Source organism: Gobio gobio, assembly GCF_949357685.1.
Source record: "Gobio gobio genome assembly, chromosome: 24".
Taxonomy (NCBI): Eukaryota; Metazoa; Chordata; class Actinopteri; order Cypriniformes; family Gobionidae; genus Gobio; species Gobio gobio.
The window spans coordinates 14,294,865-14,320,651 of NC_137120.1; the positions used below are offsets into that span (position 1 = coordinate 14,294,865).

Here is a 25,787-nt window from a genome sequence, read left to right on the forward strand (position 1 = left end):
GGAAAAGATGAGAATATCATCCAGATACACAAAGACAAACTTGTTTACCATGTCCCTCAGCACGTCATTGACCAAGGCCTGGAAGACAGCAGGAGCTTTAGTCAGATCAAAAGGTAGGACCAGGTATTCAAAGTGTCCCGTAGGGGTATTAAACGCTGTCTTCCCATCATCCCCCTCACGAATCCGCACCAGATGGTACGCGTTGCGGAGGTCTAACTTGGTGAAGACCTGAGCTCCCTGCAATAACTCAAAAGCAGACGACATGAGAGATAGGGGGTACCTGTTCTTAACAGTAATGTCGTTTAACCCTCTGTATTCAATGCAAGGGTGCAAGGAGCCGTCCTTCTTCCCAAAAAAGAAGAACCCTGCCCTGGCGGGAGAGGAAGAGGGGCGGATGAGACCGGCATTGAGAGATTCTTGAATATACCTGTCCATGGCCTCTCGTTCAGGACCAGAAAGGGAATATAACCGACCCTTGGGCGGAGAAGTGCCTGGAAGGAGGTCAATAGCACAATCATACGGCCAGTGGGGCGGTCGGGACATGGCTCGGGACCTGCTGAAGACCCGATGAAGGTCACGGTACTCCGCCGGGACTCCGGTCAGATCTGCTGCCTCCACCTGAAAAACAGGACACACAGAACCAGAAGAAGCAGCACCAAGACAAGACGCTAAACAAAACTGACTCCAAGCTAACACAGAACTCCCAGACCAATCCACGTGAGGGTTGTGCTGCACCAGCCACGGATGCCCCAAGATGACAGGGGCATCCGGGGAATTCAGTAGGTACAGCTCAAAATACTCCCGGTGATTGCCAGAAACAACTTTACGCAAGGGGTGGTGTGGGTAATGGTGGAGATAAGCTGACCAGCTAACGACCACCCCGGAATAGGTGAGGAGAGGGATGGCTGGAATATCCCACTGCTTGGCGATAGCGCTGTCCAGAAAATTGCCCTCAGCCCCAGAATCCACGAGGGCCTGACAGGAGTTGGAGGAGCCCCCATGCTGGACGGAGACGGGTAACAGCGTGCGAGAACAAAGGGAATTAACACAAGGAGATGCGCCCACCAGGAGTCCCCGGTTCACTGGTGGGCCATGGCTTTTAAAGGACACTTGATAGCAAAGTGCCCAGGTTTCCCACAGTACAGACATAAACCTCGAGCCAGACGATCCTGTTTCTCCTGAGGTGTGAGGCGGAGACGTCCCAATTGCATGGGTTCAGGGTCAGTGGGGAGAGGTGATGACTGGACGGGGGTGACTTGGGGAAGGGAGCCCTCTCCCAACCTCCAAAATGGGTTAACGGACCGCCGCTGGCGCCGACGAAGGATCCGAGCTTCTATACGAAGAGCCAGGTCAACCAAGGAATCCATGTCACGGGGCAGCTCATGGGTGGCAATCTCATCCTGGATACTGTCATCCAGCCCTTCTAGAAACCTGGAGCGCAGGGCGCTCTCATTCCAATCGCAGGTGGCCGCCAAGGTTTGGAACTGGATAGCATAATCTGTGATGGAACGACCTGCCTGCGAGAGCCGCACCAGCCTGGAAGCGGCCTCATCACCCCTTGCCGATCGGTCAAACAATTTGATAATTTCCTCACGGAAGTCCTCAAAATAATGACAAAAAGGAGCTTGAGCATCCCAGACGGCAGTACCCCATTCACGGGCTTTACCAGTAAGCAAAGTTAGGACGTACGCCACCCTGGAGTCTTCGTTGGCGTAGCAGCGGGGCTGCAGTGCAAACACTAGAGAGCATTGAGACAAAAATGCCCGACAGGAGTTAGGATCCCCGTCGTAAGGTGGTGGGCTGTTTGAATGAGGTTCGGGCTCACGGTGAGGAGAAGATTGAACAGGAGGGTTGGTAGGTTGAGGCCCCAGCGCTCCTCGCTGGAGCTCTATAACCCGTGCGTTGAGATCGGCCTCCTGAGCTGTCAGAAACTCTACCTCCCGTGAAGTGGTGGTAAGCTGGGTAACTTGCTGGCCTAGAAGGGCACCTTGCTGGGCGAGTGCTGTCCGGACCTGGTCTGTGTCTGCTGAATCCAACATGGCCAGATTGTTCTGTCAAGGATCAGTACGAGATTCAATTGCAGACGACAAAACTTAATTTATTATTTGTTCTTTGCACTCAACTGGGCAAAAATAGTCAACAAAAGAGAAAAGTAAAGCCAGCAGGGGGCGCTGGCAGCACGGTTCCATGCGGGTTTCAGGTAGGCTGAAGAATCAGACCGCTACGAAGATCGCAGCGCCCGGGTGGGCGTGCCGGCAGAGAGAGCGACAGCTGGTGGGCGAGGGACGGGAAACTGGAGCGAGACAAACCAGAGCCGGGGAACGGGAGAGATCCAGGCAGGAACAGCGAGAGAACGGTCTGGGCGACAGAGAGAGAGAGAGTAACACTAACAGGAACTCAAACAGGCACTGGAGCCTCAAAACGGGAAACAAACACGATTTCACTATGACAAGACAAGAGAATGGCTGGCCGGAGCGCAAGGTAACAAACACAAACAATCTGGCACAGGACAGCAAACACGAAAGGATTAAATAGGGGAATAATTAAGGAAGTCTGATAAATGACAGGTGATAGCGGTGAATGATAACGCTGATGGAATAACAAGGGGGTGGGGAGACACCACAATGACGGCAGAGCACATGGCGAACTGTCAAAACGAAACACGACAGGTCAGATCGAAGACATGACAGAAGATGGTTAGGTCTAAAAAAATCAATGCTGTTTTTGGAGTATTCTATGGACAATTTAATATTCCTATTGATGGAATTAAGGTATTGGTGAAACTCGAGTCTCAGTACCCTTAAAAATAAATAGTAAATCATCAATGTAGTGACCATACCATGTTATGCAATGATAGAACGGACTAACCGAGTTAAGGACATGCCCCCATAACCCCAAATATAGGCAAGCATAATTGGATGAGAAACAACTGCCCATTGGAACACCAATTTTCTGTTTGTACAGCTTGTCAGTAAAAACGAAAACATTGTTGTGAATAATAAACTCAGTGAGTTGTACAATGAAGTGAGAAGGAGGTCTGGTGTCTTTTCTATCAGAAATAAAGTGTTTCAAGGCGTGTAGACCCTCCTCATGGTCATTGTTGGTATACAAAGACTCAACATCCATGGTAATTAAATATTGGGACCCAACATTACCTAGACAAACTATTTAAAACATCCACAGTATCCTCAATAAAAGAAGGGAGAGTCCTAACAAAAGGCTTAATGAAAAAATCAACAAACTTTGATGATGGTTCAGTAAGTGTACCATTACCCGAGATAATGGGTCACCCGGGGGGGGTTATCGAAAGGAGGTTTGTGCACTTTAGGAAGCTAATGTGCTTCGTTATCCAGGTAGCCTACGTTGAAGGAGAGTTTTTTTCTCTGTATTGCTTTTTTTTAAATTGTTAATTGTTTGGTTTTTGGCATCAGTTATTACACTATGCAAGAATTCAAATGCCTGTAATCACTGGAAAGCTACGAGACATTCTGCTGCGGCTGGGTGCACGACTCGGTCATCTACAAGCCCCCAAAATGTGAAAAAAACGTTTGCAAAAGTAAGTTGCTTCACCTTTTGTCAAGTCAAATCACCTTTATTTATATAGCGCTTTTTACAATCTAGATTGTTTCAAAGCAGCTTAACAGTGTTAACAGGAAAATAACAAAGTTTATTTCTGCTGCACAGCAGCTCTGTCCAGCTCAGTTCAGTTCAAATAAAATAGTGTCAATGCAGGCAGATCAAAAATTATTATTGAAAATTAGGTGAATATTATTTTGTATGTTAATGGGCATACACACACACACACACACACACACACACACGTTTTAATTTGGGGGTATACACGCTCTTTAAAGTGAATTTCGTGAATTTTCAGTTTCATCAACTAATTGCCTGTTTATTTGATAAATAAGAAGCAAACCAGGAAAGCCGGGAATGAATTGACGTGCGTAACGAAGCCACTGGCCATGTTTCCGTGGCCTTTGAGTAGCCTAAGGCTGAAACTATAGCGTCTTTCTGTTTTTAATACATTTGTTGAATATATGTCTTAATTACAGTAGGCCTATTATAGATAGCTATGATATTTGTGGCTGCACCGGGGTCCGTTATTTAGGCTACTAGGTTAAAGTTATGCCACTGAGGCTATAATCATGAGTGGTCCATGCATGGCACGTTACCCATGGTTATCTGTTATGAACTGTCTAGGCTACATCAATAAATTACAACAATTTTGTGCTATGGGCACTGCCACTGATACAGGCAGTGGAAGAGCCTATTTTACGCTGAGCTTGCTTCTGCGTTTCAAACATGGAAGTGTGACAAAGGCACATTATATTAGGTTATATGAATTCTCTAATGTGGATACAGACATGTATACACACATCACTATACAACACATGTCCTTAGGAGAAAATACACGTCGTTATAACGAGAAAATTATATGTATGTGGCAGCAATGCGTCACCGTAAGGATGAGAGTAATGTGAGTAGAATTATTTTCATGCTTTCTCATTCAGCATTTCTTGTAGAAATTGCATTGTAATACAAGCCACATTGTTTAATTTTAAGGAGGCACAAAAGATCTGTAAAAAATATATGTATATATATATATAGCCTATATATTTTATTGGGATTTTTTTTTTCATAATGTGATTATTTTCCGAGGTGAAAACCGTTTCAAACCATGTGTTTTTAAAACGAAATAACAGTAGACAACACAGGAGTAGTGACTCAGTTCTGGATTCTTCATTTTTATGTTTCATATAAAAATTAAAAAGACAAAAGAGTAAAAAGAGCTTGACAGTACCATAATGGGAAGGGAAAAAATGACTGTGAAACGATAAATTCACTGTAATTTCACTGTAATTCACTGTAAATTCACAGGTGTGTCTGGTGATGAGAAAGTTAAAGTGACAGTGTCAGGGATGAAGGGAGATTCTGTCACTCTAAAGCCTGGTGATGCTGAAATACAGACAGGAGATTGGATTCTGTGGAAGTTTAATAATATTATCATATTTAAAATGGAGAAAACCAATAAAGTCTACACATCTGATGCTGATATTGCTGAGAAATTCAAAGGCAGAATGCAGCTGGATAAGACTGGATCTCTGACCATCACAAACATCAGCACCACAGACTCTGGACCTTATCAACTACAGATCAGGAAGAGCACAGGCGTGATACCCATGGAATACAATGTCTCTGTCAAAGGTGAGTAACTTTAGATTTAAAATCTTAATAGTCTGAGAACCATTTAGATAATGTCGAATAATACAAAAAAAAGTTTTACCCTTAAAAATGTTTTTTGTTGTTTCTTTTTGTAACTTGAATAGTTAAAGGCAGCAATTAAGTTAAAAGTATGTTGTGTAAAATGAGAAATGTGTGTAAAGGAAAGTATAATCAGAACTTTAGAAGATTTTGCAGCAGAGAGGTGTAGAGTTATTTATTTTCATGTCAACTTACAGTATAGAGGCTATATACAGTTGAACAAAAGTAAAAATTACAAAATCAGATGATTTTCACAAAAGAAAATTATACAAATTATTTATTAAGATTTAATTTGTGTTTATCGATGTCTCCTTTTGGTTAAAAGCAACTGTTGTATTTTTCAAACAGTAAAAACTAGCAATTCCAATGTTCTATGGCGTGATGCCTTATTTTCTGATTGGCTGAAATGCTCATGACTGATTCTGAGCTCCTTTATTCTCTGGTGCTGGATGTTGTGTAGAAATGTGAACCTGTATTTGTTAATTTGCTGATTTAAATCCAGATTTAAAATTCACTTAAGTTTCCACAATTTTAATGTTAAAAATACAGGACCTGGCATTTTATTTAATTATTTGCTTGAGCAGATTTCAATTTGTTTATCAGGTGCCAATCCTTGGAATTAATGCATTTAAATTATTATTTTAGACTACAAATGTCTCCAGTAAGACTAATGTAACTCTCATATTTGAATGTGGCTGAATATATTTAGTCTTTGAATCGTGAAGCGTCCCCTAGAGGAAGAACAACTTTGTACCATATAGAAAACTTTATTAATTTATTTATTATCAGATACAAAGTGAATTAGATGTAATATCTGAATGATAAACAGACGGTACATGTAATAGCAGATACACTTTTCATTGAATAGGTTATTTGTTGCTTAATTCAGTGTGTGTATGTAAATTTAGTTTTAGCAAACTAGTTTTTTGGCCTCAAGAAGATTATGCTTAGTTTTATTTTGAGTAAGAGATCACAAACTGGAATTGGACCAATCAGCTGTGAGCAATATCTAATCAAGTAAAGTCACTCCCCCTGAATCTCTCACTCCAAATAACTGTTACCATAAAATATGAAATTAATAAATCGGGTGCCATCATCAGCCATCTAAAGATTTTGAATGACAGATTTTCATTGTGGTCTCTGACTTCTAGACCTGTATACTTGCAGCTTTATAAGCTTGATCTCTGTTTTAAACTGCTTCTGTTTGTTCTCCAGATGTGTTTGTTGTTGACACAGATGGAGTGAAGTCAGTGTCAGTGATGGAGGGAGATACTGTCACTCTACACACTGGTGTTACTGATATACAGAGAGATGATGTGATACAGTGGAAGTTTAAAGATGAAGTCATCCGCACTGATGGCTTAACCTGTTAACTGTCGCCCCCACTAGTTGAGCTCAAACCCAAACCCGACATACACAAACTAAAACAGTCACAGTTCATCAACCCTCTGGACTACAGGTGTAACTGATGGCTCTTTAGAAAGATGAGAGATGAGAGATTGTCATTCAAGTTTAGAAATCAATTTTGTCATTATAGACAAAACGTGAGAGATGCTTAAATATTTTAGAAAGTAATGATTTTTTTAAATATATAAAATATATTTAAAACCAAATATATGAAAATGTGCCATAAGCAACTCAAAAATCAATGAATTCAAAGCCACAAGTCTGAATAAGTTATAATTCAAATTTGATTGTAAAGCCACTATAAATGAGGTTCGTGAAACATTTTCTTCTTATAGAATGTACATTTTAAAAATGGATACTTGGAGACTCCAAAATGGCAACTTGGATTTGATCGGAGCTGAAACACAATATAACAATATACACAACTAAACATAATTGTTGTATCTGTAAATTATGAATATTTAAACAGCTGAATTAGTCTGAAACAGTAATGCTTTGAAGGTACAATTGTAAAAGTTACAAACATGACTGCAGGTTTATGGTGGCAGTGCTTTAGTTCATCATTCCTGCTTTTCCGTTGTCACTTCATTCTCAAACATTACACCCACATTTTCAAAATGACTTTCTTTCCAGACTGTTATTTTGTCATCTACTCTTCACATATTGACACTTTTACATTATGACTGATTTACAGCAAACTGCCCAACCTGTCATCTTTCGGTCTCTACTGCTGACATATCTCTATCCAGCAGAGATATAGATTGTTTGTCATCTCCACTTTTCTCATAATAAACCGTAATTTATTTATCCAATCAGCTGACTTTAGTCAGTACACATTTACCCCTGTGCAGAACTCTTCTCTAAGCAATATATCTGTACAAATATCTCTCCAGTCTGCAAACATGTACTGTACATCTTTGCCTCTGTATCAAATTTTTAAACGTTTAGTAGTTCTATATGTGTTGAACAATTAAGAATCAAAAAATATATTCTGTTGACTGACAGAATGTAAAAAGTAGTGTAGTGTAGCTTTAGTACAGCACACTGCTCACTTCTCAGCCTTTTATCACATAACTATCTGATCCGTTTGTTTGAGGATCTAGATCAGTCTGATATACCAACATTGGCTTACCCAGTGGAGGGATTTGCGGGTGGGACAATCAGTTTTGCACGACCAGGGGGACAAGACAGTCCCTGTGTCCAAATAAATCTACTTCCTTACTATATATCATGTCCAAAACATCACATCAAATATCCAAATAAACCATATTCCTTAAGCTATAATGCCTGGATGACTTAATACTTCCATCAAGATTATAAAATTCACAATGGATGAACACTTTACTATCCCATAAATCCACGGGTAAGAATTTGTACAAATCAGTGAACAGTGACACAATTTCCATATTGGTCATATGACAATACTAACATGGCAGATGTATATGTCTAGATTGTATTCATACTACACACAAGCATACTTTTTAGGACATAATTTTTAACATTTAAGAAGCAAGCTCTTCATAACATTTTTTACCTGCTCTGACAATATATGATTTGACGCCTCTAGTCAGTGTCAGACAAAGGGATTGTTCAGGAAACTTGTTTTAATACAGTCATTATTTTGGCAGTTGTTTGATAATGCTAGTGACACATAAATTACAGAATGCACATTTGTTAAGAATACAAACATTACGATTCCTAAATATAAACGTGTATGTTTGAACACCCGCACAAGGCTGATAGTGGAATACAAACTATAAAATCTCTGTAATTATCTCTTTGTTTGTCTATATTTTTCTTCCATCAAAACTTTACATTGGCTGTCTGTGTGCTGTGAATATTACAGTTTGTGCATATTTGGTCATCCCAACAACTGGTGGCGCTGTTAGAACGTTTTCAATGATTGACCAATCAGTGTTGCACAGAGAACACTGGGGGCGGGGTTAATCTGTTCGTAAGACTCTAGCAAACATGATAATATAGTGTTGTATTACTGAAATACCTCTTACACTACATAATTTATTGAAAATTTAACAGGAATTTTAATTCTCTCAAAAGAAATATTTTGCAAGCAAAGAAGAATCAATCGATATTCCTCTTAAATCACCACTCTTTGGACTAAAAGGTCGAACTGGTATTATGTTCTGGATAATTATCATGAACTCTATGCTGATTTTTACATTATTTAATTAATCTGTCGTCATCACTGGACAAAAACAGTTCAGAACTCCTCGTTTTAATGTTGCGTGTTTTGTTTATTACTCTTGAAACAAATTAAAATGATGCTGTCGCTGTGACATTATGATTTGAAATATCAAAGTGCGAGCTTTTAAACTTTCAAATGATGTATTGTTTGTCAATAGTAATTAAAACTTTAATGGTAAAATCATGCTGTAAATTTTAACAAACAAACATTAGAACCGGTGATGGTCTCGCGCAAGTTAATGGGTTAAACGGTGGGAGTAACCTGAATAATCCAACCGGAGAACTCACCATCAGAAACATCCAACTCAATCAGTCTGGGGTTTATGAAGTGAAGATCAGCACCAGCAACATGATCTTACTCAGGAAATTACGTATTAATATTAGTGGTGAGTAGCTCAAACTTTCTAAAAAAAATTGATGGTTCAGTTTGATTTTATAATTATCATATTTAGACTCTTTGATCACTAGTGAACAATTGAATGCTCAAATTAACACTGAAGTTTACACTAAATAAACATAATTTTAATTTTAAAGATGGGCAAGTTTTATTATTTTCTGGGGCAGATTTCCATTTGTTTATCAGGTGCCAATCCTACAGTATGCAAAAAATGTTTATTCTGTTGGTATATGTATAGTAAGACTAATATCATTCTCATATTTGAATGTGGCTCAATGTAATTTGTCTTTCTGAATCATGAAGCGTCACCTGGAGGAGGAGAAACTTTACAAAAACACACGACCAAAGTACCAAACAGTGAAGCTGGGGAGGGCAGGTTAGGTTATTGTAAAATGGGTATTACATTCGATATGCTATGGCAAGAGGTAATGTATAGGCAGATGAGAAGTACAGAAATAAGAAACATTTGCTCATTGGATTATATAGAGATTATATTGTATTATAAGAGAAAATGCACAGTAAATAAATGTTACATTGTATTGTATAGTAAACTCAATGAATCCTTCAGCATTAGGACACAGGGTTCATGCCTTTACATTTGTCTGTATCCCATAATGTCTATCTACAACAATATGTTAGTTTGTTTTATGCACGGTCATGTTCTAAGGATTTAAAATGCCAGTTGGTACAATGCTATGTGTAGAACACAATCCAAATTAACATGCGTTTAATAATAATAAAAACTCAATCATAAATAAAAAAGTGATAGAAATGACACTGTACTCTACTATAAGTGGTCAATTTCAGTTCAATTTATTTTAACTTGGTGAGTTTCATACTGTATATATATACACTAAACAGAGTGTGAGTCACAATCATATAAATATAAAACATTGCGTTTTGAAAAAAGTCTACTCAAAGAAATACATACACTGTTGAAGCCTCTGATCAGTTTTCTTAATGTTTTCTTCAGTGTTTGATGTTGTCAAGCTGTAAATTGTTTGGAAAAGATTGGTTACAAAAAGCTTTGTAGAGCAAACAGTTCCATTTGTTTATCTGGTGCCAATCCTTGGAATTAACATTAAAATCATTGTTCTTTTAATGTACAAATGTAATATTAATACTGTTCTCATATTGTAACGTGGCTCTATAGACCATTTTGGTGTTTGTAAACACAGATGACGTGTTTTGTGGGCGGGGCCTATCTGCTGGCAAAAAGTGACAGTAACAGTCAGAAGCTTTACTTCTGTCACGGAATAAAAAAAAAAAAAGGTATTTGTGGGTTTATGTCTCACAATTGCCTTTTTTTCCTTCAAAAAGTAAAAATTACCTTTTGATTTATGTATTTATATATTTTGTTCTGTGGCAGGAACAAGCTTCCATAGCAGTCAGATATGAGCACCAAAATATTTACAACATGGATCATTCAGTTGCCTTCTGCGATTATTTTAATGGTTTCAGAAGAAGAGTGGCTGACATACACTAATTAAACTAACCCTTAGCAATAGGGTGATGTTTCCTGATCCTTACTCACTGTCAGGTCTATTATTGGTCAATAATTTAACTACTGTAAATGGCCAAAATTAAATGACAACCAAGTTATCTTTATTTGTTGCTCCTGTGTTTATGGTAGATCAGTGGCTCTGCTTGTTTGCGACTCTATGCTCATTTATTCTGCTCTTGGTATATTGTGTTTGTCGCCTGCTTCGTCTTTGTTTTATAATTTGCGCTTTGTAAGTACATCAACCACAGAACACTTAACTGTGAGATAAAAAAAAAAATTAAAATCTGAAATCATATGTATTCTTAATATATTTTTGTTGTTGTGACAGGTAAAAATACAGTGTCAGTGATGGCAGGTGAATCTATCATTTTATACACTGATCTTAAGGAAATACAGGGAAATGATCTGATATTGTGGAAGTTTGAAGACCATCTCATTGCTGGAATCAATAAAAGTGGCGATCAGTTCTTCTCACATGACACCAGTGATGAGAGATTCAAAGGCAGACTGCAGCTGGATCGGCACTCTGGAGCTCTCACCATCCGTGGCTCCAGATCCACAGACTCTGGAGTTTATCATCTGAACATGAGCAGCAGCTCACACTCCTTACAGAGGAGCATCAGTGTTACTGTCAGTGGTGAGTAGATCAAATCTTTCAGTATCAATATCTTATTTACATCTGTGCTCTGAGAATTATCACTTTCACTTGAAATGTTTTCAATGTATATACATTAATAATCAGGGCTCTCAAGTGTCACGCATTGAGCGTGACAGTCACTCATTTCGGTCTTTTGTCACGCACTCCCGCCCCACATTGTATTTCTCACGCAGAAAAACTATTTATCATATATTTAATATGCCGCAGCGCCCAAAATGTATCTGGCCGGGCCGCTCACTCTATGGAACTGGGAGGGAATCAACTTATCAGCTAATCAAAAAAAAGAAAGAGGCTACACAATAGCCAATCAGAAAACCGCATTATTGTTTCTGGGTAAGATTTAATGCAACAACCAATGAAAAAAAAAAGCATATCCTCGTTCTCCCAAACCACTGGAGCTCCGAGCATCACAGCACAGAGTAAAGGCCAATTTATACTTCTGCGTCGAGTGTACGCCGTAGGCTACGCGCGTAGCCGACGCCGTCTTGAGCATTTATACTTCTGCACTGTTGTCTGCGTCAATGTGCAATTACACATGCAGACGCTAGTAGACAGTGTCCTCGGGCATGTTGGTGTAATCAAGAGAACAGCCGAAGAAGAAGCAGCTTGTTGTGTAGAATGTGTACATTCATGTCGGAGTATCAGCAGCAGTGAGAGAGCGGCTTTTCTTGCAGCTTGAGTTGTTGTATCTAATACAAATTAAGCATCTCTAGTTGATTAGTAAAGTTAAATAAGGCGATCTGGCGCTGGAATGTGTTTGTGAAATCATGCGGAGCTGGTGGCCGCTGTTTTCAGTATCGGTGGCTCGAGCAATCGATTGCTGTTGCGGCGACTTCATTCACGAAATATACCCTAATGTGTCCCTGTTCTTGATATACAATTACTGATTAACATCTTTGGTTTTAATGAGAAAATAAATAAACTATACTCAGTGGATCTATGTATTTATTTACTACCATAAAGAATCGCTGGACTGCAAAATATTGTGTTATAGCAGACATAAGGAACTATCATCCAATTTCTGGACACACACACACACACACACACACACACACACTCCTATCGCAGATTTTTTATTTATTTATTGACCTGAGGGAAGGGTTCTGGCAGACCAATCACAGCGCTTGCGGTCCGCGTAGAATTGACGCGTTGTTACATTTTTGGAGAGGTGCGCGTCAGGCTATGGCGTAGGGTACGGCGTATCCAACGCGTCTATGCGTAGGGTACGCCGTACCCTCTGCGTGCACTCGACGCAGAAGTATAAATTGGCCTTAAATCATGATCTCCTGTTTTAATGTTACAACGAATTCACAACTTGTTTGACACAAACAATGACAATTTGACTGCTGTTAGAGAATGTTTCCCAGAAAATCGGCGTCAGTTTTTCATAAGTATCTGTAAATTAGCCAACAGTTTTACAGCCTCTTCACTGACAACACCTGCTCAGAATCAAGTAGTCTAGCCTAGGCCTAGTTATTGTTTCGTTATCACACGATGACTGACATTTTGTCATATTAAACATCTCTCTCTCCAAATAGGCTTAATAATTTTATTAGCACAAAATAAATTAAAGTGTAATGCATCGTTGATGTTATACGATGCTCTCTCTCTCTCTCTCTCTCTCTCTCTCTCTCTCTCTCTCTCTCTCTCTCACTCTCTCTCTCTCACACACACACACACACACACACACACACACACACACACACACACACACACACACACACACACACACACACACACACACACATGTAGTGTTTGCATCTTTTATGGGGACTTTCCATAGGCGTAATGGTTTTTATACCGTACATACCGTATATTCTATCCCCCTACACTGACCCTGCCCCTAAACCTAACCCTCACAGGAGACATTCTGCAATTTTACATTTTCAAAAAACATCACTTAGTCTGATTTATAAGATGTTTTCCTCATGGGGACCTAAAAATGTCCCCACAAGGATGAGGATTTCGGATATTGCTATCTTTGTGGGGACATTTGGTCCCCATAACGTGATGATTACCAGTCCACACACACACACACACACACACACACACACAAATGAATAAATGGAAATTTAAGTCTGGTCTTGTTTTAAAGAAGACACTCAGCAGATTATTTCTGAAGTGAAAGCAATTCAAAATATGAAAGTATGAAAAAGTTATGGAAGTTTAAATTTACTGTAAATGAAAAATACTGTACTAAATATTTTTATTTTATATAAAATATATATATTTTACAAAAATGTTTTACTATAAAATTGCTATAAAATCAAAGCCATATGTCTAACCAAGTTGTGTTCCAAATTTGAAGTTGATATCACAAAAATTGAAATTCCCATGAGATTTTGTTTAGGCGCTATACCAAAAATAGCCACCAGGTGTTATCCACATTTCATTGGTACTTTTTTAAATGCATTTTCCTGTAAATTTCTGTCCATATATCACTTCCATAACAAAACAGTTACCAAATACCAGTCACCAGACCTTTCCGATGATATGTCTTTTGTCAAGATTAGAAAAGACTTTGATTATAAAGTGGTTAAAATACATTTTGTAATATGAAATATGACACCGCCCACTAGGGGGAGGAGCCCGCTAGAAGAATTTAGAGTACCATGTTTCTGAGTTTCCATGGTAACGCAACATCCGATTTCAAAACGGTTTTCACAGGATGAATTTTGAGTTTGTAAGGTTTCGAATGATACCTAATTTATGATAATTACTCAAACATATGATACAAAAAAAAGGTGATCAATAAAAGAGCGCCAGGCGTCCCGCCAATTGTGTTCAGTGATCCTTACCAAACACAACAACACCCCCATTGTTGTGTTTGGGTGGTTGGAGATGTCACTCCCTTCTGTCTTTAAAACCGATTGCCCAATACACTCACAGTGAGGTCCTGTTAGCCAGAAAAAGACAGACACCCCAAGGGGCGGTGCTTGACACGTCTCATAATCATGAACCCGCCACACCGACGCACACACGTAACTGCGCTGTGAAAGCAGGACATGTGTTGTGTGTGGCAGAAGAGCAGATAACCTGCAGTAATACTCCTCTGAACAGAGCCCAAGAGGCGGGCCAAGCCCCTCGTGGAATGAGCTCTGATGTCCCCTGAGAGTTGCACTCCCTTTGGTTCGTAAGCCAAAAATGATAGCGCCCACAAGCCAATGGGAAAAGCGTTGCTTAGACAGGGGATTGCCTTTGTGGGGAAGAGCCCATGAAACAAAGAGTTGGTCACTCTTCTGGAACGCACTGTAACGGACCGGACACAGGGCATTTAACCCTTGATTCTCCGCAGAGGAAAAGAGGTGGAGGGTGAAAAGCGGACAGCTCCAACACCTCTGATGTGAACGCAGGGAAACATTTCGGCATGAAGGCTGGATTAGGTTTAAGGAAAACCTTATCTCCACCCAGAGAGAATATAATGCACAAGGGGTGAACCGAGAGTGGATGTAACTCATTCACATGTTTGGCTGATGCCAAGGCCAAGTGCAAGGCTGTCTGGAAGGACAGCAACTTTAGGGAAATATTCCCCAGAGGCTCAAAAGGGAATTGAGACAGAGCTTCCAGCACCATGGAGAGGTCCCATTCAGGGATCGTTCTCCTAATGACTGGCAACAAGCGACGGGCATCCTTCATAAATCCGTGGATTAGCGGATGCTGCCCAACCGTTGAGCCCTCAAAGTTCACATGACCAGCATAAATAGCTGCCAGATAGACCTTAATAGTGGGAAAGGACCTGCCCGTATCCATAAGGTATTGAGGAAACACAAAATATCAGAAACTGAGCACTGATATGAAGTGAGACCCTACCCATCACACCACTCACCAAACACTTGCCACTTACAGCCATATAAGGACCGTGTAGAAACGGCCCTTCATGGCATTCTGTATACTAGCCACGACCCGCGCGGGAGAAGCCCTAATGCGTTTATGTTCGTCCTCTCACGGGCCTCTCACAAGCTACCCTGTCCGGGTGTGGGTGATAAATCTCCCTGTTCGCCTGAGACAATAAATCTGTGCAGAGGGGGAGGCACCCACTCCTTTGGGCCACCTGGGCGCTATCAGAATGAGAGACAGACCCCCCTCTCTCACCCTGGCCAGATTGGGAATTATCAGGCACAGGGGAGGAAAGGCATACAGCAGCACTCTGGGCCACGAGTGGGCCAGTGCATCTACCCCGAGGGGTGCTCGTATTTGCGATAATTCCGATAGCGCATGAAGGCATGATAAAAGTCCAATGATTTTGGACATTCCCTCATCCACGAATTAATTATTTGTCTGTCCTGAATGAATCGTTAGTTGTGGTGTAACCAGGGTTTGAAATTAACTTTTTCACTCATCTGGCTACTAAATAAGTTACCGGTTTACTGGAGCAAATCCACAATATTTTTTACAAATACTACTGTTATTGTGTCATGAAATTTAGTTTTAAGAGTTTTTTTTAGGAGAGAATGTAGTTATTTAGAACTCAAATATGTGACTCATTTATTAACATAGTGCCTATTTTACAATTTGTTTAAAATATTTAAAATTGCTTTCGTCAGAATCAGCGGCCGTTCAGCATTCATGTACCTGCAGAGAACAGCTTACTGGCTCTTAGTGAAGTTATTAAACGTAATTTCGGGAGGAGTACGCCCATCTAATCTTCCAATTAATACCAAGGTATAAAACCAGCAGCTTACCTCTTCACATTTTTAGTTCCTACAGCATCCCTCCTCCTCCCCTGCTCCTCCTTTTGTACAATTTTGACTGTTATAGGGGGGGCAATCGGAGCTCGGGTAGAATATCCTCGCTGAGCCCCTCTATAGCAGACAGCAAGCCACATCTGTTTACCACTTTCACTAAGATTATATGGGCACACAAACTCATGAACTGTATGTAGATAGTGGTTAAACATGAGATATGTCACATGTCTGTCCTGTCTCGCTGCGTGTGTGTGTGTTTCGGCAGGAGACACGGGGTTAACGTACTGGTGACCGCGGGGGAAAACACGCTGGTCTCCGTTGCCTGCAATTCATCAGGGCCACTCGTTACACCTGGAAAAGCACGTTAAAAAAAGTTACTGCAACGTGTTTAAACACTGCAACGAGTGCTTTCATCACTATTTATTTCTTCAGAAAATAAATAAATAAATCTGAATAAAACCAAGAAATCTGAATTGAGAAGTTTATGAAATTTTGTTGATTTGGAATGGAATGACCCTGTAACAATGCCAACTATGGCGTCAGTTTTACATATTAATTTGAGCCAGAGACTGATGATGACTCTCAAAAAAAACAAGCTGATAAACCTTAACTGCTATCACAACAGACTAGTTTAATCTCTGAGAAACTGTTTCTGTTTGTTCTGCAGTGTTTGATGCAGATGTAGTGAAGACAGTGACAGTGATGGAGGGAGATTCTGTCACTCTAAACCCTGATCTCACTCAAATACAGGGAATTAATCTGATACTGTGGAGGTTTGGAGCGTCAGGTTCAGTCATTGCAGAAACTAATGGAACTGAGATCTCATACCCCCATCTCACCGAGATATTCGGAGGCAGACTGCAGCTGAATCATCAGACTGGATCTCTGACCATCAACAACATGAGAACCAAACACACTGGACTTTATCAACTAAAGATCGACCACAACACTGGGATCTCAAGTATGGCATTCATTGTTACTGTCTCTGGTGAGGAAACATTTATTATTGAATAGTATTTAATTTTTTTTTGTTTTATTAATTAAACTGAATTAAGCTGAGATTTAAAGTTCCACCAGCAAATATTACTATAATGTGTTCAACAACAGTCTTACAGAATTGTACTTTCTCAATATCACAGACATTTTGTTGTTCTGAATATCATCATGAGAGTGATTGGGCAGCAGATGATCACATAACTGAACAGCAGCATGATGGCGAGTGTGAGGCTGCTTATATACTATAGTTTAAGAAGTAAATTAATAGTGATTTACAAATATGGTCAGATATTTTTATTTTCCTATTGAGCATAGTTTTGACCCCTGCACCCTTCATCCCTCATGGCAGGAAGTCATTTTGTCGTTAAGAAAATAATACAGTAGGAAATGACATTACTGAGAGAAATCCTGTAGACCATTATGACTTTGTGTCAATGTCATTTAAAAAAAAAAAAAATACATTTTTGTTCAGTTTAAATCAAGTAACCCAATAAAATTTCTATATTTTTGATTCCAAAATTCATATATATTTAACATGTTATAAGTGTACAGTCACCTGTGTTCAAGATGCAAAGGGAACGTTTTAATTCTTTTGACCTTCATTTACATGTCATAACATGATTAAGTTAGCTTAGGGTCTAGTTTTTCCATGCTGCTTGCTTTCAATGTACAGGAAAGTAGATTATTAGTTATGATCTGTTCAGTTTCATGTCCCCTGGCCCTGAATACAGCTGCTCAACTAAATTAACATTCAAGTCACATTTATGATTAGCTTAAATTCAGGTATATTTGAGAGAAACAGAATACTGACTTTTAGTGTGTGTATATATATATATATATATAATATACAGACGGGAGGACCAGTTTGTTCAAAAACAAGACTTTTTCCACTAAAAACAAAGATGCCCAAACATGCTTTACAATCAAAACATTTGACAGAAATCAGCTTACAGTGTGAAATGCTAAAGCAATGGATTTAGTGTTGAAATTATGAATATTTTGTGTGACTTTGTTTGTGGTTAGTGTAACATGTTGATATTTAATGTGATTTTCTTCACCTGTGAAGAAATGAAGTGACTTCATACATCCACACAATCTTCATAGATCCAGAAATCTTGTGTGGAAAAACACAGTGCTGAGGTCAGAATGGCAGAAGCAGTTTCACTAATTAATGTCTTTCTTTAGCTATTACAGTGTCTATAGACTGGAAAATGATTGCATTTGCGTTGAGCCTGGTCCTGAACCTGGTCCTGGTCCTGATTGCAGTCATTGTGAGGATCAAGAAGGGTTATATATCCAGGCCCTCCAACAGGAGTAAGTAACATGAATTTAAAAGGAGTGCAATTAAATTATTTGTTTCTTTTATTACTACAATTACAGTATGTGATTATTGTTGTAATCTTTGTTTTATTATAAAAGAGTCTAATTGTAAAAATACTCCAGACTGATGGATTGATTGAAATTAATAGATGCTTTGGCTGAGGAAGATCCTGCTATTTTACTTTATCTGATATCTGAACTCTAAGAACAGACAGGACAGATTAATACCAGTGTTTGATTTCAGAATTTTGTGTGTGTGTGTGTGCGTGGGTTTGACTTTTTTCAGACATCAAATACCATTCCAAAGAAACACCTTTACAAATATTAAAGTCCATGTGAATTGACTTTGAGCACAGTTTACCCCTGTGTTGATGCATTAAAGAGAATATATTTCTACATTATCAATTTATCATTATTTGTATTTCTACATTATCAATTTATATTTTTATTTATTAAAAAAGGAAGCCCTAGGGCGTGACATCATATCCTGCTCGCTGCCGCTGGTAATTATAATGCAGTGGGAGTGAGGGGTCATTCCCCGGAATACAGAGACTGCACATTTTTAATGCTTCTTAAGTGAAACATGCTGAGTGTCATAACAGCCAAGAATCACATCACACACACAATGTCACATACATTCATCAGAATTAAACAAATAATCATATTAAGATATATAAGGAAAACAATCATTGTTATTAAACTAGAAAACTTCAAGAAAAGTAAAAACTAAAGTCCATTCTTGCACAGACGGGTGTTTTTATCAGTCCATATGTTTACAAGGTACCAAACTGATACAGCGAATAATTATTGGATTTTATATTCAAATGTAATGACATTAAATATGAGTTTGTTAGAAGCACATTGAAGACGAAATATCCACAAGCAACTGAATATTCTACTTTTTGTCAGCGTTTTTTCTATTTAAGTTAAAACTGCCTCTAAATGGCACATATAACAACAAAAACTGATAGGTCACTTTACATGTCCGTCAGGTGGTTCTTATTATCTCAGTGGGATCTTGTCTGCCTGCGATAATGAAAGATTTACATTAAAAGAAAATCTGTGTTTGCTTCCAGCGCCGTGGTAAAGCTACTGGACAAAAAATGTGAGATATGGATTCATTCCTCTTGTTCATTCTGACAACATTACATTATTAACCCAATCACAAAAACAGCATTAAAACAAATATAAAGACTGAGAAAACCTTGTCTTGATCTCTAATATATATGTCTTATTGTTTCTGTCAGACTAATCTTTACAGAGAAGCCTTACAAATACTACTATAATACTAAAACGAAATACTATTGTTTCATTTAATTATTGTATATGAATATTTATTAGAGGGCTGTCCGGTCCCTGTATGACCGAAGCAGGAGTTTGGTCCGCATTGCCGGCAGTAAGTCAGACTTGTTCCCGGTGCATGTTGGACTCCGGCAGGGCTGCCCTTTGTCGCCGGTTCTGTTCATAATTTTTATGGACAGAATTTCTAGGCGCAGCCAAGGGCCGGAGGGGGTCAGGTTTGGGGACCACACGGTTTCGTCTCTGCTCTTTGCGGATGACGTTGTCGTGTTGGCCCCTTCTAACCAGGACCTTCAGCATGCACTGGGACGGTTTGCAGCCGAGTGTGAAGCGGCTGGGATGGGGATCAGCACCTCCAAATCCGAGGCCATGGTCCTCAGTCGGAAAAGGGTGGCTTGCCCACTTCAGGTTGGTGGAGAGTTCCTGCCCCAAGTGGAGGAGTTCAAGTATCTAGGGGTCTTGTTCACGAGTGAGGGGAGGATGGAACGGGAGATTGACAGACGGATCGGTGCAGCTTCTGCAGTAATGGGGTCGATGTACCGGTCTGTCGTGGTGAAGAAAGAGCTAAGCCGTAAGGCGAAGCTCTCGATTTACCGGTCAATCTACGTTCCTACTCTCACCTATGGTCATGAGCTTTGGGTCATGACCGAAAGGACAAGATCCCGGATACAGGCGGCCGAAATGAGTTTTCTCCGCAGGGTGGCTGGGCGCTCCCTTAGAGATAGGGTGAGAAGCTCAGTCACTCGGGAGGAACTCAGAGTAGAGCCACTGCTCCTCCACATCGAGAGGGGACAGCTGAGGTGGCTCGGGCATCTGTTCCGGATGCCTCCTGAACGCCTTCCCGGGAAGGTGTTTCGGGCATGTCCAACCGGGAGGAGGCCCCGGGGAAGACCAAGGACACGCTGGAGGGACTATGTCTCCCGGCTGGCCTTGGAACGCCTCGGTGTCCCCCCGGAAGAGCTAGAGGAAGTGTCTAGGGAGAGGGAAGTCTGGGCATCTCTGCTTAGATTGCTGCCCCCGCGACCCGGCCCTGGATAAAGCGGTAGAAGATGGATGGATGGATGGAATATTTATTATGAACTTTCCTTTGCGAGTGAATTCTTCACTGTCTGAAAAACTTTGGAGGGGAGTAAGTTACATGTAATTTTATTGCAAAATAAATGTTACTGTAATCAGTTACAGTTTCTGAGAAAAAATATGTAATTCAATTACAGTTACTTATGAAAATGTTAATGATTACTGTAGTAAAGTTTGTTTGTACGGGAAGAAGGAGGCGGGAACCGGCGAACGTTCAACAAAACTTTAATAAATAAAACACAAAACAAAATGGCGGCGACAGCCCCTCGCGGTCGACTGCCGCCTACACAAACACAAAATGAAAATAAACAGCTGCAGCCCCTCGCGGACGACTGCAGCGGAACATAAAACATAAATAAAACTCAACATAAAATCCAGGCCTGGTCCTCTCTCGTCCCTCACTGTCGTCGCTCCTTCTTTATACTCCCTCACTCCTCCGCAAGGGCCGAGATCGCTGCGGCTCGCAGCTGGCGCTCATCCTCTCTGATGAACGCCGCCTCGACCCGCCCTCACGGTCCCTCGGCCTCGCTGCTCGCCACAATAGAGATCGCTAAGACATGTGACCAACTGGCACGGCAACGTCATCAGAATGCAAAGAATTATGGGTACGTTTGGCCCGTTTACATGAGGCTTGTTTGAGATGAGCGAAATCTGCGCAGAACCGATCACCGGTGATCAGCGCGAGATGCATTCCGGTTAGAAAAGTGTCCGAGGGCGGTCCGCCTTGCTCTGATGTCATGCCGACGTATGTCAAAAAACTCTCGCGAGCGAAAGGCGGATGTGTCGGATTCTGCAGTTGAGCGCAGCTGCTCTCAACTGACTGCGCCGAGCAAAAGCGTGATGGGAAACGACTTCCTGACGACACAGCTTAATGCTTATTGGTTTAAACAACCGTGATGTATGGTTCGTTCTTTCTCTCTTTTCACTGGAGTTATCAATCTCACTTTAATTTTTCCATCTTTTTGAAAGTTGTGAAATCACTATTGTGGAGTTTTTCTTTTGCTATTTGAGCAAATGGAGACACAGAAATATATATTTAATGTATTCTCTCATTCACCGCTATAAGAGTTAACCCAACTATGACGACTTCAGCTTCGGAAACCCAGAAATGTGAAAAGGGTCTATGCTCTTTTCACATAATGAAATGTTCTCTGATCCCACCGGTTACATTTATTAATCAGGGTAATGACATTATTGACTTCTACTCAGGCCAGCCAAACACCAGCACCACTGACAGATGAAGACGAGATGGAGGAAGAATATTAACACCCAACAGGAAAAAGAATAAAGTATTTGTAGGAAATAAAGATGACTAAAAATGTAAATAAATGTATTTAACAGCTGTGGTGGTGGTTATGCCATATATCTTGTACTACCATCTGGCAGCATCCTTCCATTCCATACAATAATCCGTTTTCAGAAAGTGTGATGATGGGTATATGAGTGTCATAAATGCGTCCAACCACTGGAAATCCTAAAGGAAATTCGAATTATTAGGATACTTCTAGAGGATTATCAAGTGAACGTCAGGATCCTGTATAAAAGGACATGCCATTTTTGTCAGTTTGACAGTGTCCTCATGATGAAAATATGAGCAATGAATGTTCCTGCAAAGAATGCTTTTCTTACTTTGTATTTTTGTCAAGTGGCAGAAAATGTAATTTGTTTTAAGTAAACTTTGCTTACTTTAGTAAATTTATAATTTTTTTTATATTTATACTTGAAATATGACCAAAATACTCAGTAAGAAAAGCATTTGTGGCGTTTGAATGAATGAATAAAGTATTTAAACACTGCTGGTGCTTTGAAAAGGGGGAGGAGAACGAAAGAAACTCTGGGTTTACCAAAGAAAACCTGCTTCTGACCAGGTTAGGTTCACAGAGTAAGTGACCCTGGTAACTGACTCTGAGTATAAGTTACCTCTCTTTCAGAAACGGGCTTGGCTTACCCTGCTTTCTCGGGTTTGACATACCTCCCATTCTGAAACAGAAAACCCAGAGTTTCCCTTATTTCAGGGTTAACCTACTCAGAGTTTTCACTTAACCTCCTTTCTGAAACGGGCCCCAGGTGTGCAAAGACACAGAAAACGCCACGCAGCTGACACACAACAGAAACACCACGCTCACAGTGTGTAGCCGGCCTGAGAGAGGGGGGAGCGGGCGCAATCCAACAGTGGACACATAAAAATATACTCCGTCATTTTGTTCATACAGGACATCATTCAAACTGCAAAGTGTTTACTTATATTTGTATATCCAGTTCTTAAGCTTTATGCCACTTCTATCGTGAGAACGACTATTGCAGTTTATTACACAGCAGGTAGACGGCATCAACGCTGCGTTCTTCCCTCCATGCAAAGAAGTCTGGCGCCCGTTTGTGCCGCGGATTCCCAAAATGCTTTGCGTTTACCACTGGGAATACGTCATGATGACGACACATTAGCAATCTCTATACCCCCAACGCCCTTCGCAGGCCGGGGGGCTACATGCATAACCTTTTTAATTTAGCTCAAAATATCTTGCATTGGGTGTCTTTGTCGACCTCTTGTAGAAAAAAGATAGTATAACATGATATTTCATGATTCTTGCCACTAGATGACCTTATTACTCTATAATGAGAAAATTAGCTGTTCCGCTGGGTCCTAAAGTCAGTTTTTCTTTCAGTATGCGTTCAGATACACATGTAGACATAATACAATCATTTTTTGGTAGTTTTAGCATTTTTTTGTTTGAATTTTGAGCATTTTTGTATGTGTACTGAAGCATTCGTGAGGGAAGAAGGATTTGTTACTTTTTTAAATTTCAACCACAAAACTCCTCGAATCCAGTCTTTATTTTTGTGTGTGTGTGTGTATTCGTGGTTCAAGTGCAACAAAAATCCAGGACCACTCCGATGAACACTCAATTTTTTATTGAAAAAGAAATGACCCAAGGGAAGGATGAGGGTTAATAATTAGATAAATAAAAAGAAAATTAAGTTGACAAAAATTGTTTAATTGTTTCAGCAGGAGCCTTGGCTCTGTTAATGTTTATGTTACTAAGGCTTCATTAGTATATTTATTAAACACCATTAATACCCAAGAAAAAAGTATAATTGGAAAAACAATGCTGCATATTCAGATTTTCTTCTTTGATTCTTTCTGTGTTTTCTCACAGGTATTCTGTAGCACATTTCTGAAGACAAGAAACAGATGACAGATGATTCTGCTGGTGAAGAGAAAGGGCCAAATGATCCATTGAATAAGTAACCTGCCGTAATAGTCATTTATAATCATTGTAACAATATACACATTAACAGTGTTTGAAGTCTAAACCATGTGTACTTTTGAGATGTGCAGCCAATAAGTGAAGACTTTGGGGTTTTATTTGGCATAAACAGAGAAACATGCTTTCCGTTCATTATGTAGTTTAACGCTATCATCCTCACTGATGATGATCATATTGTGTAGAGCCCTGCATTTCTGCCCGAGCGCGATGGGCCCCGACTTTTTTATACCCCTAGGGCCAGGCTTCGGGCCATACCTCAAACGCGGCCGGGCTTTGGGTCTTTTTTAGGCTTCTAGCTCCTTCGTTTTATATTTTAGACATTAATTAATTAAAAGGAACAATGAGATGTGCTGCACTGGTGGAAACAACATGAGACCATTATACCGTGACTGTCTAGACTGGCTCGCACAGTGTTTTGAGTAGCATACGGCGCTATGCAACTCGTATAGCCTCAAATGAGTAAAGCAAGCCAACACGCAAACTGTTGCAAGTGAAACTGAAAATAGGCTAAATCTTAGATGCTCAAAAACACAATCATCTTCATTAAAACTAATGAGACGAAATGCTCTTACCAGAGCTCAGGTCGCTCGTTCTCATATTGCGGTCTTTGATCTTGAAATGAGCTGATGGATAAATGCAGCTCATATCTGTTGCTTTCGTTGACGTGAACTCTGTTAAATGTGCATATAGCGCAGGTCGGGAATTGAAGATAGGATTTATATTAATTTCGCGGAGAGGTGTAAGGTAAGACAACCTGCATGTTTTTTTTATTTGTTTAGATTGTGTAGCCCCTTTCGTTTGCAGCATCAGTCTGCCTCAGCTTGTCAGAAATGCCTTTTTACTGTGGTGGTGATAGTAGGCTAAACGTTTAAATGAACATTGTGATGCTTGAAGTGTTTTATATCTATGGATTTTATTATAAGCAAGACAACTCAAGTGTTGATTTGAGAGGCTAAATTGATCAAACGTGGTTAACTCACTGTCGGCCGTTGGTCGTCACTTTAAAAAACAAAAACTTTAATTTAACAAACAAAAAAATGCTTCAAAAATTTTTCTAAATTAACTTAATAAAGAAACAAAACGAAATATAACTACTTTGACATAAAAAACAAAACTGAACTAGCTATTTTAATGGCTGCAACAATGTGTAATAGGGAGGGTTAAAATAAAAAAACGGGCTTCAGTCGGACTCGAGCCGAACATTTTGAAAAGCTGTCGGACAGGGGCCGGGCTAGGGCCGAGATTTGAGGCCCGTGCAGGGCTCTATTATTGTGTACTTAAAAGTTAGTTTAACTGATTTCATTTATTACACTCTGTAAGAAGGCATGATTATTGCAGAAATATTCTCAAACTGAACTTGATATGTGTGTATATATATATATATGCTTTATTCTTGTTGGCTTGCTTTATGCTCTTACCAGTTACATTGCACAATTTTTTATTCAATTTATGTTTAAATATTTTTCAATGACTGCCTTGTCTCTCTTTTACCTAATAAATCTGAATGTTTTCATGAGGACTGAAGTGTTAAACGCTCTCAGCGTCGCTCTGATATTCTGTGTTCATACAAGAGTTATAGATGATTTACTGTCTGAACATTTCATTCATTCAGCTTTTTCTTTTTTATAATAAATATTCTAACATTAAACACATCACAGTTATTTCTGTTCACATTGTGGATTATGAAAATAAAAGCTTGTTTTGCCAT

General features: G+C 39.8%; 1 protein-coding gene across 2 annotated transcripts in view; it reads left to right on the plus strand.

Moving 5' to 3' along the window:
- LOC307120356 (uncharacterized protein) overlaps window positions 1-25,787 on the plus strand; it is a 62,892-nt gene extending 37,105 nt beyond the window's left edge. The window contains exons 2-7 of one of the 2 annotated variants that reach the window (XM_079807367.1): window positions 4,882-5,208; window positions 11,107-11,415; window positions 16,789-17,109; window positions 18,303-18,431; window positions 19,514-19,542; window positions 23,969-25,787. In XM_079807367.1, coding sequence (XP_079663493.1) covers window positions 4,882-5,208; window positions 11,107-11,415; window positions 16,789-17,109; window positions 18,303-18,431; window positions 19,514-19,524 — 1,097 coding nt within the window. In that variant the 3' untranslated portion in view covers window positions 19,525-19,542; window positions 23,969-25,787. The remainder of the gene's footprint in view (window positions 1-4,881; window positions 5,209-11,106; window positions 11,416-16,788; window positions 17,110-18,302; window positions 18,432-19,513; window positions 19,543-23,968) is intronic. The other variant, XM_079807366.1, reaches the window with a different exon arrangement.